Below are 15625 nucleotides of genomic sequence, written 5' to 3' on the forward strand. Positions count from 1 at the left end.
TGAAATACATGTATCGTATAAAAACCTGTCAGCGAAGGACAGTAAAACAACTAGAATATCACAAATGAGATTAAAACTAGTGTGGAAAGTTTAAAAATAATATCACTATTCGGACAATACAATATAAAATCAGGCTATAGGTTGCCAGCAACTGAAGGTAGATCACCATACTAGGGACCATGGGGACTTACAGTGCCTTTGCTACCTGCATGAAGCCTAGTCGGATTTACATCATCCCCTCAGCTGTTAACAATTTAGACATATCTAGCCAAAAATTAAAAATACAGATATACTACGACTAAGAACAGTGGAAAGTTTAAATTTACTGTGAATGTTTTTGGACTTACGTACCCTCTCAGGAGGACAATAATTTTACAATACTTCAACCCCCTTTGAGGGTACAGCCACCAACAATTCAAGTTACCAATCCAAACTTCCAATAATTAAAATACATCTATTTACACAACATAATTTCAACATTCAATCAAAAAATCAATTTCTTTTAAAAAAATCAATAATTAAATGAGACCTAACGCTGGTAAAAAGATCCTTAATTGTTTTAACTGTAAAATACTTATCCCTTGTGATGGAGAATTCAACACAGTCAAGCAGGATATGCTTGACTAACTCTCTCATCACAAGGGATACAAAATGGAGGATCCTCACCTTTTAAAAGGTATGAATGAGTATATCTAGTATGGCCAATACGACATCGTCTTAAAATAACCTCTTCAAATCTCGACCGACAACCCAAGTAGGTGTAACCAATATACGGTTTTATTTCATGTAATTTATTTGTACCTACTTGAGTGTCCCACTTCTTCTGCATCAGATCACGGATATAAGATCTAATGGTGGTTTTGTAATCACTGTAAGGAATAAGAAGTGGCGTCACAGATTTGTTGAGTGCTGCCTTGGCAGCAAGATCAGCCATTGTGTTACCAGAAATGCCTACGTGGCTTGGTAACGAACAGAAGATGATGTCGTACTGGCCAGTAGCAAGACTATTATACATTTCAATAATATCAATTAAAAGTGGATGTTTACATGATAAATTTTTAATAGCCTGAAGGCAAGAAAGAGAATCAGAATAGATTATATATTGTTTACGTTTAGGGTGTCTTTGAATATATTTAAGAGCTGTTAATATGGCGTTATCTTCAGCTGTAAAAATGGAACTATTATCTGGTAATCTAGAAGATATTGTTCTGGATCCAATGACAGTGGCACAAGCTACTGCGCCACCGTCCTTGGACACATCTGTAAATAAGGATTTATAATTGCTATATTTATGTTTCAATTGATTATATTCTTGTTTATATTGTAATTCATTCGTTTCTGATTTTTTAAGTGATGTTAATGTTAGGTCAACTTGTGGCCTAACCAACTGCCAAGGAGGAGAAGAAAGAAGACGGGAAGGAGCTATATGGTCCAGCTCAATGCTAGAAGCGGCAAGAAATGGCTTAATTCTGAGCCCAAGAGGCGGAACAAGAGAAGACTTTTTGTTATACAAATCCTCATAGAGAGGATTAAAAACACAATGAAATGCGGGGTTAGACTCATTAGAAGCTAATTTTGTAATGTATTGTAAAGATAGTTTGATACGACGTAAGTTGAGAGAAGGCTCATCAGCTTCGACGTATAGACTGTCGATAGGAGAGGTTCTAAAAGAACCAAGACAAAGTCTTAGGCCTTGGTGGTGCACAGGATCAAGTAGTTTTAGGTTGCTTTGACAAGCGCCACCATATACGATGGAGCCGTAATCAAGTTTAGATCGGATCAGTGATCTATATAAGTGAAGAAGGGTAGATTGATCCCCTCCCCATTTTGAATTTGAAAAAACCTTTAATAAATCGAGTGCCTTCAGGCATTTGTCTTTAAGGGATTTAATATGCGGCAAAAAGATCAAATGTGAGTCGAAAATAAGTCCCAAGAACTTGGCCTCCTTGACGACTTTGATTGGGGTACCACTGAGAAATAGTTCTGGTTCTTTATGGGGTTTGTATTTACGACAGAAGTGTATAGAACTTGTTTTTGGTTTAGAAAATTTAAAGCCGTTTTCAAGACACCATTTATCAATTTTGTTTAAACACAGCTGCAGTTGCCGTTCAATAGTATGCATATTCTTACCGCGGCAAGAAATATTAAAATCATCCACAAATAAAGGTCCATCGATTAAATCGTTTAAAACTTTAGATAAACTGTTGATCTTGACGCTAAAAAGAGTGACAGACAAAATACGGCCTTGTGGAACACCCTGATCCTGATTATAATGATCAGACAGGGTAGAACCCACGCGGACTTGAAATTGCCTGTTATTTAAAAATTTAGCTATGAATTGAGGCATACGAGCTCGCAAACCGAAATCATGTAAATCTCTCAGTATGCCATATTTCCAGGTTGTGTCATATGCCTTCTCAAGATCAAAAAAGATAGACACAGCATGTTGTTTATTAATCAGCTCGTTTTTCACAAATGATTCTAAACGCACTAAGTGATCGACAGTACTTCTGTTTTTCCGGAAACCACATTGTATATCTGTGATAAGATTATTAGTTTCCAAGTACCAAACAAGTCGATTATTTATCATACGTTCCATGGTCTAGCAAACACAGCTAGTTAATGAAATCTGACGATAATTGAATGGATCCGTATGATCCCGTCCAGGTTTAGGTATTGGTACTACTATGGCATCACGCCATGAAGAAGGAAATTTCCCGGAAGTCCAAATATCATCAAATATTGATAAGAGCGTCTCTAAACAAGATTCTGGTAAGTGCTTCAGGAGTTGATAATGTATGTTATCAGCTCCAGTAGCAGTGTCATGAGCTTGATCAAGAGCAGTATGGAGTTCATGAATAGAAAATGTTTCATTATAATCTTCCCCATTATCAGAATTGAAATTAATAGTTTTCTTTTCTTGTTGTTTTTGATATTGCTGAAATTTAGGTATATAATTAGAAGAGGAAGAATGTTTAGCAAGAATTTCGCCCAGTTTATTCGCAATATCTGATTTATCAGTAAGTAATTGATCTCCATGTTTAAGATGATGGACAGTAGATTTAGTACCTTTACCTTTGATTTTCTGGACCATGTTCCATACCTTGGACATTGGTGTCCGAGAATTTATTTTGGATACATAATTGTGCCAAGATTGGCGTTTGTTCTGTTTAAAAGTACGCCGTGCTTTAGCATTTAAAATTTAAAATTTATTGAAATTATGCACCATAGGATGGCGACGTTGACTATCAGCTGTCGACTGAGACTTTGAGTGTGACTGAGATGATGATTTGTGATCAGAAGAAGACTTTGAGGTACTAGGAAGAGATTCCTCACTCTGTGATGATATAGCAGTGCACAAAGGCTGTGGAGAATCACAATTGACCCAAGTCAAGGTAGTTTGGCAGCCTGTGGTTGATGTTGTTTTAGAGCTACACCCCGATGATATTTTTGCTACTGTAGCATAACTTTCCGAAAGTTGAGATCTCTTTACCATTTTTTTGGCCTCAGAAAAAGAGATATTTTGTGTAAATTTTATTTTGTTGATCTCCATTTGCTCTTTCCAAATTGGACACTGTTTAGAAAAGGAAGAATGGTCGCCTGAGCAATTGGTGCATTTTTTATAATCACTGTCACAATCTTCTGTTGTGTGTGTCTTCTCACCACAGTGAGCACACACAACAGACAATGTGCAAGTATTTACGCCGTGTCCATATTTCTGGCATTTAAAACACCTTAGCGGTTTGGGGATGTATGTATCAACTGGAATGTTACAGTAGCCTGCCTTCACTGATTTCGGAGCAGTAGGACATGAAAAAGTAAACAGATAGGTGTTCGTTTTGATGGTTTCACTGTTTCTCCGAGTTGAAAAGCGCTTGACGTAGAGAACACCTTGATCCTTCATTTCAGATCCTCTATCAAGTTCCGACATATCATCAAACAATCGGTCTCGATCTCTAACGATACCTTTGCTTGAGTTCAAGGTTTTGTGTGCAGAAACTGTGACCGGAATGCCCACGAAAGATTTGATGTTCAGCAAATTAGTTGCTTGTTGCTTTATCCCGCACTCTACTAAAAGGGCACCTGAACGTAAGCGTCTTATGTTCTTCACATCCCCTGCAATACCTTGAATACCCTTGGATACAGCAAAGGGGTCAACTTCAATTGTGTCTTGTCAGGAGTCTCAATGACAATGAAACGCGGCCAATACTCAATCGATGCAGACGGTCTATGGTCAGTATCAACAGGGTCAATATCAAGTGGACGTTTTGGTTTTTTTGTTGGGTTCTCATAAGCCATGGTTAGTTTAAATGGTTCATCATCCGAGCTCCCCACCCACCACGGAGTATCACAAGGACAATGCTAAAGTAAGCGGGCCTCCAGCTTACAGCTCCAAGGATACTCGGATGACATACTCCAGCAGAAGAATTAAAACATTAATAATTCCACCAGATTGGCCCATGAGCCACCGCCTTCTGGGCATACGACTCTAGGCAAAAATATGAATTAGTAAAATTTGAAATTCAGAAGATCCAAAAATCGGCCAAGACCTAATAATATACATCTTACGATTCTCAAAATTTTGTGTAACATTACATACAGTAATGCTCAGGGCTTGGCGTGACCAGCCGATTGGTTGAACCGGGCCCATTCAACCTCCCGTCTAGGTGAAGTCAGAGCCGAAGTGGTGTGTTGAGCAATAGGAACACTGGTCTTGCTCCCATTGCCCTCAACCACCAGGACCCCCTCCTCCACCGACACAGGGCCGCAACCCACGGCAAACGGGTCGGTGGTCCAAATATCCCCCGGGTCCACTACGGGGGTGTCGGCGAGCTCTTGGCGTTACCCAGCACCCACCACGAGGAGGTGGCTCGCCACGGGTGCCCCGTATTTGGTCCTACTATGAGTACCTCAGAAGAGGTGGTCCGTGGGGGTAGTCATATAGATGTACATGTGTAAGAATCTGATGTACTGTGTCTATTTGTGACTATTTGAGACTAAATATTTGAATTGGTTGATATGAAAGTCCTGCAAGGTGCAAATACAGCAGAGTGGTGCATTTGAAGCGCACTGGGCGCATAACCCAGAGGACCATGCTCTGCTCTTTTTTAACACGAGTTCATCAGACATTTATACACAGGTCAGAAACGGTGATTTAGCTTCATTTAGCAGTGGGCCCATGACAGTGAGTGACACTTCATCTGAAACCTGAGAGTGAACAAGAAAATGAACAGAGGATACCGGAGGCACTAACTGGACGAAATGGACCAAATATTACTATTTGCAGGCCAAAAGTTAATCGCAATCCCTTTACTAATGTGGATAATTATGTAATCTATTATGAGAAGCAAGGTGTCAAGATGGACCTACCCCCTTCTACAGGCACGTTTACTCTCACGTCTTTCACCCAACAAGTCGTTCAACAGGCAAAAGCCAAGATGAAGAGAGAAAATATCATCTATGGGGAAAACACTATGGAAGCGGTGTCAACAAAGGGAATGAAAACAGATTTTTAAATAGAGACAAAAGGCTAAATGTGTCAATTGTAGTAAGACTGCCGACATGTAAACATACATCGCTGTCCCATATGTTCCAAACAATATTTTTGGTCTTATGACTTGTCCCGTCTTTCTTGGAAGAATTTTGACTACTACACCCATTTACTATGACCGTCTCGGGGGCAACGTCCTGTGGAAAAAACCTACTTAGTGAGAAGGGATGAATATTAAACCTTATATCCTGAACGTATTATATGGCTCTACAAATGACGGCAGCCCTTGCATCATGCCATCCATACCCATGTTTATCCCTAAGTTGACTTTCATCAAGGCATTCTTTCTCGAAAATGGATGCGTTTCTGGACCCCCACGTGTTTATGTTTATGGAAGGAAGTCATCATCATCATCTCTCACTGATTGCCTTGAACCAAAACTTGTATTACAGTAAGAATCTCACAGAACAAAGAAACTATCTTTCTATCTGCTTCTGTACAATAACCCTATCGGTCAACAACCCATCATGACTTGGGCAAGACAGATGCATCCAGAAAACTATAAATATTTCATGGATGAGTTTCAAAGGGCTACCCAGAACCCTTATGGTTACTAGTTGATTGACCCAAACTACAAGCACGTACCCCTCTGTGACTTTGTCCCAATGCATTCAGTTTGAAAGGGGACCTCCAAGCAATGACTGGTTAGTCTGAATTTGACATTCAGACTGAGCAGACGTGTGAAGAACATCTCTCAGACATGACATCTTCAGTGGATGCACCAGGGATGCCCCAAGTTAAAAGGAAGTGGGAGGAAGACAACTTCTCTCCTGTGAAAGCGCCCTGTACTCTGGTGGATTGTGATTTTTGTGGACAAGTGTTTAGCAATCACCACAACTTACAGATATATTTACACGATAAGCAGTGTCCTGAGATGGACGGAAAGGAGTCAGTTAGTGATGACAATAAGATGGCTGATCTCGAAAAGCAAGGTATAAGACAAATGTTTTCACATATCTGTGAACTGAATAAAGACTTATGGAATGAGAAAAGGCAGGTGTACACGAAAGGAGGTTTAATCCAAGACATGATCCAAATCAAGAAATTCATCTGGAGCATGTTTAAAGGGACGTAGGCTGGATTTATTACTTATCTGTACCATATGCAGTGGGGTCCAAAGAAACGTGAATTAGTCAAGCAAATATAAGACTCGTACATTGTGTTTGACGATGTGTTTTCCAAACTTTACATATACAAAGCTTGGGTAGAAGACCTCATTTATGATGAAGCCTTGAAGTGTTTTGCTGGTTCTGAGGGGATTTCTCACACCGTTTGTCCCGACAAATTTTTAACCGTAACAAAATATGGTATATGACGATGACATCGAGGTAGGTTTGAAATTCTATTTAGTTGGGTTGTTTTGGTGATGGTTAGGACAAGTTTAAACATGTGGCAATGGACACTAATCGATATAACGTTTAACAAATGTGGTACTGAAAAGTGAGTTGAATTGTTGCTCTACGCTGATCCAGTGATGCAGGGTCCGAAGGGTCGGCGATCATTGACCTCCCAGTCAGCGTGAGTCGCGCCAAACCCATGGGGTCAGACAGTGTTCAATTAGGACCAACAAAGTGTTCCGCAAGGTCATCGTAAGGTCATGTTTCTAGACTAGTCTATGACTAATGAGGTCACACAGGTGTTCGATGACGTCATTTTCGACTATTTGAGCCCCTATTCAGCACATGGACCGTACATTTTTAACATGTAATCTGTAAAATAATTAAAATGCTGCCTCTATGTATGCTGTTATTGGCGATATATACTTGTAAACGACCTATTTCTTCCACCAAGGCTACATGATGTAATTGAAGTAGTAGCCTGGCGATGACGTATAAAATTAATAAAATTAGCACATTAATAATTTGAAGTAGCAATTAGTAAACAACACATGGGCTTTACTGACCTTTGGGATTCTGGACTCTGTCCAAATGACTTACGAGAACCAGATCATGACTGCCAACCTCATTTGATATCCACGTCAACTGATAATGTAAACATTTCATATGTAGGCGGTTACACAAACATGTTTTTACACTGAGGGGACCTAATTACAATGTTACTGTCATGGAAGGACTTGTTTACGCATATAAAATGCCCAGATTTTCTCTAGGTTACTTGGCAGTTAACAGAATTCTCAAAATGAAAGCTGGTCATACCACTCTTTTTAAAGTGGAGTCTCGCGTCATGATTTTACCTGTTTAAATGTGATCCTCTCGGGATTGGCATTGTAATCATTTAAATTTATCACTGTGGCAGAATTGCTGTTTGCGTCTGTAAATGTCAAACGACGCTTTTCTTGCAATTTCAGAGATGCGTCGACAAATCTGCCCACAGGTTCCACTCCAAGTACCTATGTGCACACATTGTAAAACAAAACAATGTCACTTAACATAACATCACACAATGCCACACCACATAATGGTTAAATACACAATGTCTATATACATTACACAGCAGTATCGCAAATACATGGCGGCGCCTGTAAGTAATCAAGTCTGGACCGGACAGTCCCTCCTGGACAGCATGAGCATCGCTCGGGCAATCCGAAAATCAATAATGACTGAAGATTCTATAAAACCATTTGTTACTTTTGTAAGGTCGGTATTCTAAAAGTTGGTGAGTCAATAATGAAACACCATTTTATAAATGACATATTTCATATTTCACAGAGTGTGTGATTCGAATTAATACGCCTGCACACGCACACACATTTAGAAGACAAAATCCATTAAAACGATAAGATAAAAACATCAAAATGTTCATATGCAAGAATCGTTAATGATGCTTTGAAACTATTTGAAACTGGTTTTGAAATTTCTTACCTGCGGGAGAATTTGAGAAAAACAAATAAAGGACTCATATGGAATACATGATACAATCCAGTAGGAAAGGCACGGCCTCACTCATTTCCAAATGGTTTCTGATATATGATTGAAGTGTACAAAACATTGCTGTATAAACATTTCCGTCGATCCTATACACATTCTGAAAAATTGTCTGGAATAATAAGCTGCATTGTTTAAACTTACATCTAGCAACTTGACACTTACTTGCGAAAACTCCTTGCTAAGTTCAAACGCCCCCCGTCCTGTCCCTGCCCCAAGATGCAGCGCCGTATTTGTTGAGATGCCCATGTCACGCGCGTAGCCGACACACATCGCGGCCAGGACGGCTAACCCCGAGTCTCGGAAGCCGAATTCCAATTCCAAGATTCCTACCAGTGAATCTTCTCCTTCATAGCAATAGTTGAGGTTTGTGGTAGGAACACTCTCAACGCGATATTTCGTCTGTAGACTTTCGTTTTTGGCTAAACACAAATAAAATTTCTTTAAAACAAATTTATGTTCACGAATGTGCAATAATATGGTATGTCAACAATGAAACTTGAACATATTTCTTTTCTAAATCACACGCATAATACATATTGTAGTTTACTTTTGTTGTTCTACATCTGCTGACAGGGTACCTTGTTTCCACCATTTACGGTAGAAATAGTTTATGTAATTATGCAAATTACGACTTTACTATTTCAGTGGAGTGATCGCACCCTTGTACGCACGTTATTTATGTCGCCGTTCTGATTCTGGTTCACACAGAAAACACATGAAACCGCAAGCAGAATTCCTTTCATTAAAACTCGAACATAAATGGAAAGAAAAATCTGAAACATGCTTGATTTAAGTGATATCTTAATCAAAATATACCTGTGACACCCTGCCCTAACACGAATACTGGTGTATTCACAACTCGTGCTGGTAATGACACTTTCCCTTCTCTCGGCTGGTCTATTGTCTGCACAAGTCGGAATCCAAGGTGCTGGAAGAAGTGTCGTCTAAAGGCAAACCTGGCGAAACGAGATGCCTCATCTCCGGTCGATATCCAAGAACCGCCCTTTACAATAAAACATATCCTAGTGATATACCATTAGAAGAACTGATTTTCAAATTGACCACCGCGATTAACTGATCTTTAAAACATTGCTGTATTTTCATGAGCTACATTAGAAAATGAACTTGTTTCAGTTTTACGATTTACGATTATATATATACCCAAATAACCTATCGTTCACAATTTGGGTTCTTGAGGACAACCCTCGTGTAATTACAGCCCCATTTGTTTGTCAACAACCAGCATCTGTCTTTCTTCTCCAAATGTTAAGATGCAATATTGTTTGATCGGCATTCCAGACGTTGGTGAGTCAGAATTGAAGCATGCAACTTTATGGATGACACTCACAAACCTCAAGGTGTAGGCTTCTTTTTTGAGATGTAATATGAAGAACAGACCACTATTTTGAAGTGTTTTTCTATTTTCTCGCCCTGTTTATTTACTCTTTATAATGATAAGTAGACCCTCAGATTCAGTGCAGAGCTTCGGAAGTTTGGCTAAATATAGCATATATACTGTTCATGTTTACATAATATCAACCACTGATACCCAGACACAGTACTCCACCCGAGCATGCAGTCAACAGCTTTAACTGTCAACAAAGACAAACAATTAACCTATGTACTGATACTTATATATGTTCTGCACAATAGTTGCTGACTTATTTACACACATAATACAAAACAAGTTTGAAAGTTCAACATTTTAATGTTCATCTGTGATTATTCCATTCATTGCTTTACATTAAAATATAAATTTCTTGGATGTGAAATTTACTTGATACATTTGGGCAATTTCCGAGAGTTTATTTTTAAGACAGTTTAATTTCTAAATATCCAAGCAGAAGTGAAATATTACTCCTTATTTACTTCCCAAAATTAATGTATCTGATACCATATGGTGTAAAAATGCTGCAGTGTGTGACACGTTTCACTAAGTGACTCTATAAAAGTCTTGAATGTTTCATCTGTTTACAAAATAACTTATGTTGTGATAATCAGATGCACCCAATATGTCGGGCATGTACTTGACAAACAAGGTAGCTGTTTTGGTGATTCCTCCAAAAATATCATCAATACATACATGTATTGCTGTTTGTGAAAGACGTTAAAGTTCGACGTTGTGAATAGTTATGATACTGTCCATAACTCGCTCTCTATAGCAACCTGTTTGGGTACAGCTCACCTGCCGTCCTCGGTCCTATTTCATACACTGAATGCCTCACAGGAATTTACTATTTACATTGACTGAAGGAAACGTCTTTGTTGTTTCTTTACCCATTCCCTTGTTGTTTAGCACCACTCGCACACATAATTCAGGTACGTCGTAGCTGTCTGTAAATATTCGAGTCTGGACCAGACACGAACCGCCCGAACACTGATGGAATCAATTGGAAGACGATTGCATATGCCCATTGTGTGCATATGTCCAACCTGATCCGCCGACCTCGTAAGTTGCCGAAGTAAGAATGATTGCGGAATTCTTAGGTGGATCATGAGGCATACGTTATGGACGCGGTAATTAAAAGGATGAACAGACAGAACGGTGAGCAAGGACAAGAGTGTATGGAAGAACAAATTCTTTATTGCAGTAAGAGTGGCTTTTTTCTACACTTTAGCTTATGCAGTGAACCATTTTTAGCGCATTAGTGTACATATCGAACCATGAATTGCGTCCAAACTTGTGTATTGAAACATTTATATGTTCACTACCTCATGGTTGTATTGAAACTTTAAAAATATCTGAAAGGAAAGTTTGTGTAGGTAAGTATTTCTATGGGCTCTACTTTATGTAATGGAGGCCGAATAACGAAACAAATACATGCGCACTTGGCGTGTCTAAGAAGCATAATATCCTCAAGCAATAAGTTGAATTCGACTCTGTAGTTTCATGTAACCCAGTGGTTAAAGCTTTGCTTTCGCTCTCGCATTAGAAGTATATGTTTTGCTGCGATATTACTAAAATCGGCGGGAAATCTTTAAAAGGATTATCGTGTTTGTGTTTAACGCAGAATACAGTTCAGAGAGCAACACAGAACAATAATATTTATTGGTAAAGCACATACATTTAATTAACTTAGCTACTAGTTTTGGTCATAATACATTTCAAAATGTTTCTAAAAACGAAATCTATGTTGACTATGCTGTTAATGTTCTGAAACATATAGTTATTGTTAAGCACTATCAATAACGATTTACCATTTGAAAAATGAATTTCAAGATCGTAAGTTGACGCGGTGATTGATGTTGTATTGATGTGTCGCCATTTGTTGTATAGTAGTGATGATATAGACGATGAACCGTTTGTGAAATCACGCCAATAACGCGATATATAAGTATGAGTTCATATACCCTATTTCAAACATAATAAAAATGATAATCCATCTGACTAGTTGATCACTGGACGTTGTAATCAGAATCTGATTATTACCCCTGATAACCCAAGCTAGAAGGTCATAGTCATTATCTCACCGACCACTCATTTTCTACTGGGTGAACAGAGACAATTTTCCACAAAATCACTTGTCTAAGCTGAGACCACATGTACCACATATACTTCAATGTGGGGCAGGATTGAAGTCCTAGAAACTCTCAGGAGTTAAGCTGCCAAACACGGTCACCCATCCAAGCACTGCCCGAAGCTCGACGGTGCTCAGCTTCAACCGATTTGTGACCTGAGCTCTAAGCACAGGACCACTGGCCACCACATATTTGATGGAGGTGTCTAGAAATGGACCGTAGGCAATTCCAAAAAGAATCAAATAAAACATGTTTGCAATACATTGTGTTCTGAGACGGACGTATGTTATAATTCTGCATCTCTGTTGGTTCGTGATAAAGTAACAGCGGTTAGCTGGACTCGACAATCAGATTTGGAGTGAACAGTTGCCACGTGCCAACCTGGCCAAGACACGAAGGAGTCATGTTCCCAAACCATATTATATAACAGACGGTTTGGGTAATATTTGGGTCACAGTGTCTCAGAATTGACAGATGTTATACTGTGCGGTCGTAAATAAACACATTAATTTCACCACCATATGCGACAACTGATAAGACCCCTACATGCGGTAATTGTGGTTTGAAAATAAAAAGAAATATTGACTGGCTTTCAATTTCTTAAAAATAAGAGAAACTTCACATATGTTTCGCAAGGTAGAGTCATGTATGCCAAGTTTCACATTGGTTGGAGATGCAGATGCAGTACTGACATGAAGGCAGTATAGACACAAGCCGTGTGCAAAGAGTTCATCACGGTACACGGGATATTTACCAGTATCATGTTGTGATGACCATCGAAGCACGGCGAGGAAAAGTCGTCATACAGCCAGTGTGTGTCAAATCCGGAGAGTCCATTGAAGTGATCCTCCACCCATGTCCATACATTCCCAGATACGTCATGGAAACCCAACTCATTGCTTGGGAATAGGTTAACAGGCTATCGAACAAAAAGTCAACAGTATTAAGGACATTTTGGTCTCTGATTTCGGATGTTGATATTTTAAGCACTGACAGGGCCAAGACGTCAACAACAATATCTCGTTTTAACGAGAGACAACATTATTGTGTGACTGCCGGATACTCACAGTTGAGGAGCCGTATTGAAGATTTAAGTTGGCTTCGATGTTGTCACTGAATATGATGTCACACGCTGTCCCATCGCTCACTGGTCGCTGATGACACAGAGAAAAAAACCCAATCAAGTTCACACATCCAAATTCATCAAGTGTTCCTTATGCTGAGCAAAAACACATTGTTAAAACTAACCTGCTTGCCTCTCATGACATTATGCTCCGCTTCCGTTGGTAAGCGAAAATCCTCTCCCTTCCATGAACAAAACGCCTTTGCTTCATGGTAATTAACTTCAACTGGCCAGTCGAGGGGAAGGTTTACCAGATCGAACATCAACCTCAGCCTGAACAAATGTATCACTTATACAATGCAATTTAGAAGCTGGGCAGATGTAATGTATGTGATACTAAGAATTACACCTTTTAGTAAAGTACACATTCCACCCGGGATTCGAACCCAGTATGTGAGAGTACTGCAACAAACCGTCTGCGATCTAACCCACTCAGCAACCGTAGCTTCCACTAATGGTACTAGAATCTGTACTTCGCTGAAAAAGTGTAATGCTGAATGTAAGGCGCCTACAAAGTGCACACATACAACCAGATATGTATGGAACTACTGGAACTCAAAACCATTTGCTTGATGAGACATCAAAAGGTTTCTGTCGAGGAGTTTATATATCTATGTTATGACAGCTATCCTTCCTTGTCCGTACTTTATTTACATCAGACTTAAGTGATCGAAAACGTTAATACAACGTGTACTGGTAAAATGAAGATATTATCAAGGATACTACCGGTCACATTCAGCGTAAGCAGCCATTCATTTCTCAAGTCAAAGTAAGGGTAAATTTATTCAGAAAATAGTTTGGGTTTTAAATATATACTCGGGCATTTTAAGCTTTTTAGCTGTTCGAAGCTTGGCCGAGTTAAGTTTTAAGTATTGCATAAAATAGATGGTTTATAGGTGTCAGCTTTAAGTACATGTATTTGCATAAAATAGTTCATAGATTTCAGCTTTAGGTAATTGGTTAAAACAGATGTTCATAGGTTTAAGGTGCAAAGTATTTGGTTTAAAAAGTCATAGGTTTCTGCTTTTAGCTTTACGGGCAAAATGAACTACGTATCAAACATATAGACTCACTAGTGTAAATGCAGCCACTTGTCCTTGTCCTCAGTCAACTGTCCTAAACTAGATTTTCAAATTATTCATTACTGTTGGAAGGTACGTACTGTTTAAACTGATGCATTGTAAACGAAATTTGTAAGGTGGAAAGATTTTTGTCATGAGTTCAATAAATGAACAAACTCGGTGAAAATTGGCGAACTCTTCACCAAACAATACACCAAACGCAGCTATTCACATGCACGCTGCTTGCAATGCTACTCGGCAATTTGATGCATAATCCTCGTGCAATTCATCTGTATTGGAGATATTGATCTACGATATAGCCATAAATAAATATGTAAGATATAGCAAGTGCTGTAAGTGAGTCTACACTTTTCATCGGTAGTATATTACAAATCCCCTGCGTTATACAAGTCATCAATATAAATAAACGTAGCCCATAAAGTTCTGACCAATGTGCCTACACTCTGCAGCAAACTTCGTTTCTCTGCTTCAGTTTGTTTGGTCAACTTGTTATCTATAATTGTTCGCTTAGTTTTATAGGTTGCTGTCACACTACGCATTGGCAATCACATAGATTCGATGAGAAAGTCGATTGCATGTGTCATTTAAGTCATATTCATCTAAACCGTCTCATTTGCTATTTACATTAAACACGGTGTATAACGATAGGTAAACACCAATTTCAACCATAAACTATTTAAGTTATAACTTAAATATTGTGTAAACCTATCAACGCATGAAAATGGTCAGGTGGGGATATGAAAAAGAAACATAATTATCCAAACATATTTGGCAAGTCAAAAGAAACAAGGTAAACTTCGACATAAAATGGAACGTATTGAAGCAATCAAGCACAACCAAGCTCGACTGAGAATTATGCAACCACTGTATTGCAGAGAATCCAGAAGTTCACAACAACAAAGGCAAACAAGATCAACCCAAACGGTGGACTACTTTCAGCCTATTGGCATGGAGAGCACAAAAAAGCATCTTGATTCCAGTCTGTCTGATTGTCGCACAGAACACTAACACGTCTTTGTGTGCGTGCGTGCGTGCGTGCGTGTCCCCGCCCGTATATATGATTCTAGTCAGTAGCTAGTTTGTTGTTTGGCTTCAGAGGTATATCCACAATTATATTAGTTATATTAGTTATGTTTATGACAAAATACGTAATGATGTTTATGTTATATTTTCAATGCCGATGACGAATTTCAATATAATTTTTGCCATCATCATCCTCTTGGAATTAACATGGCTGTCATCTATAACCACGAGTAGAGTCATTAGACCCATATCTGCTACTGCAGAAGCTTAATCGCAATGCAAGAAAATGGCAAACCTGTATTCCGTGTCAACGCTGGAACTGTCGTTTTCATCATTTTCAAGTATCTTCTCTGGTACATCTTTGATGTGGCAGTGAGACCAGTCAGCTAAGTCCCCACCACAACCTCCTGGGCATCCTGTAAGAAATCAGTTCATCTGT

At 39.0% G+C, this 15625-nt stretch overlaps 1 protein-coding gene across 1 annotated transcript in view; it reads right to left on the minus strand.

The window, feature by feature from the left end:
* The window catches only part of LOC137291557 (uncharacterized), a 44256-nt gene that overhangs the window by 4355 nt on the left and 24276 nt on the right, over positions 1 to 15625 (minus strand). Inside the window, exons 10-17 of the mRNA XM_067822936.1 lie at positions 15482 to 15602; positions 13207 to 13354; positions 13026 to 13112; positions 12713 to 12877; positions 9256 to 9442; positions 8602 to 8858; positions 7746 to 7901; positions 7455 to 7533 (exon numbers count right to left, since the gene is read on the minus strand). Of these exons, the coding sequence (XP_067679037.1) occupies positions 7455 to 7533; positions 7746 to 7901; positions 8602 to 8858; positions 9256 to 9442; positions 12713 to 12877; positions 13026 to 13112; positions 13207 to 13354; positions 15482 to 15602 (1200 nt within the window). The remainder of the gene's footprint in view (positions 1 to 7454; positions 7534 to 7745; positions 7902 to 8601; positions 8859 to 9255; positions 9443 to 12712; positions 12878 to 13025; positions 13113 to 13206; positions 13355 to 15481; positions 15603 to 15625) is intronic.

This window comes from Haliotis asinina, chromosome 7 (assembly GCF_037392515.1).
Source record: "Haliotis asinina isolate JCU_RB_2024 chromosome 7, JCU_Hal_asi_v2, whole genome shotgun sequence".
In the NCBI taxonomy this organism is placed as follows: domain Eukaryota; kingdom Metazoa; phylum Mollusca; class Gastropoda; order Lepetellida; family Haliotidae; genus Haliotis; species Haliotis asinina.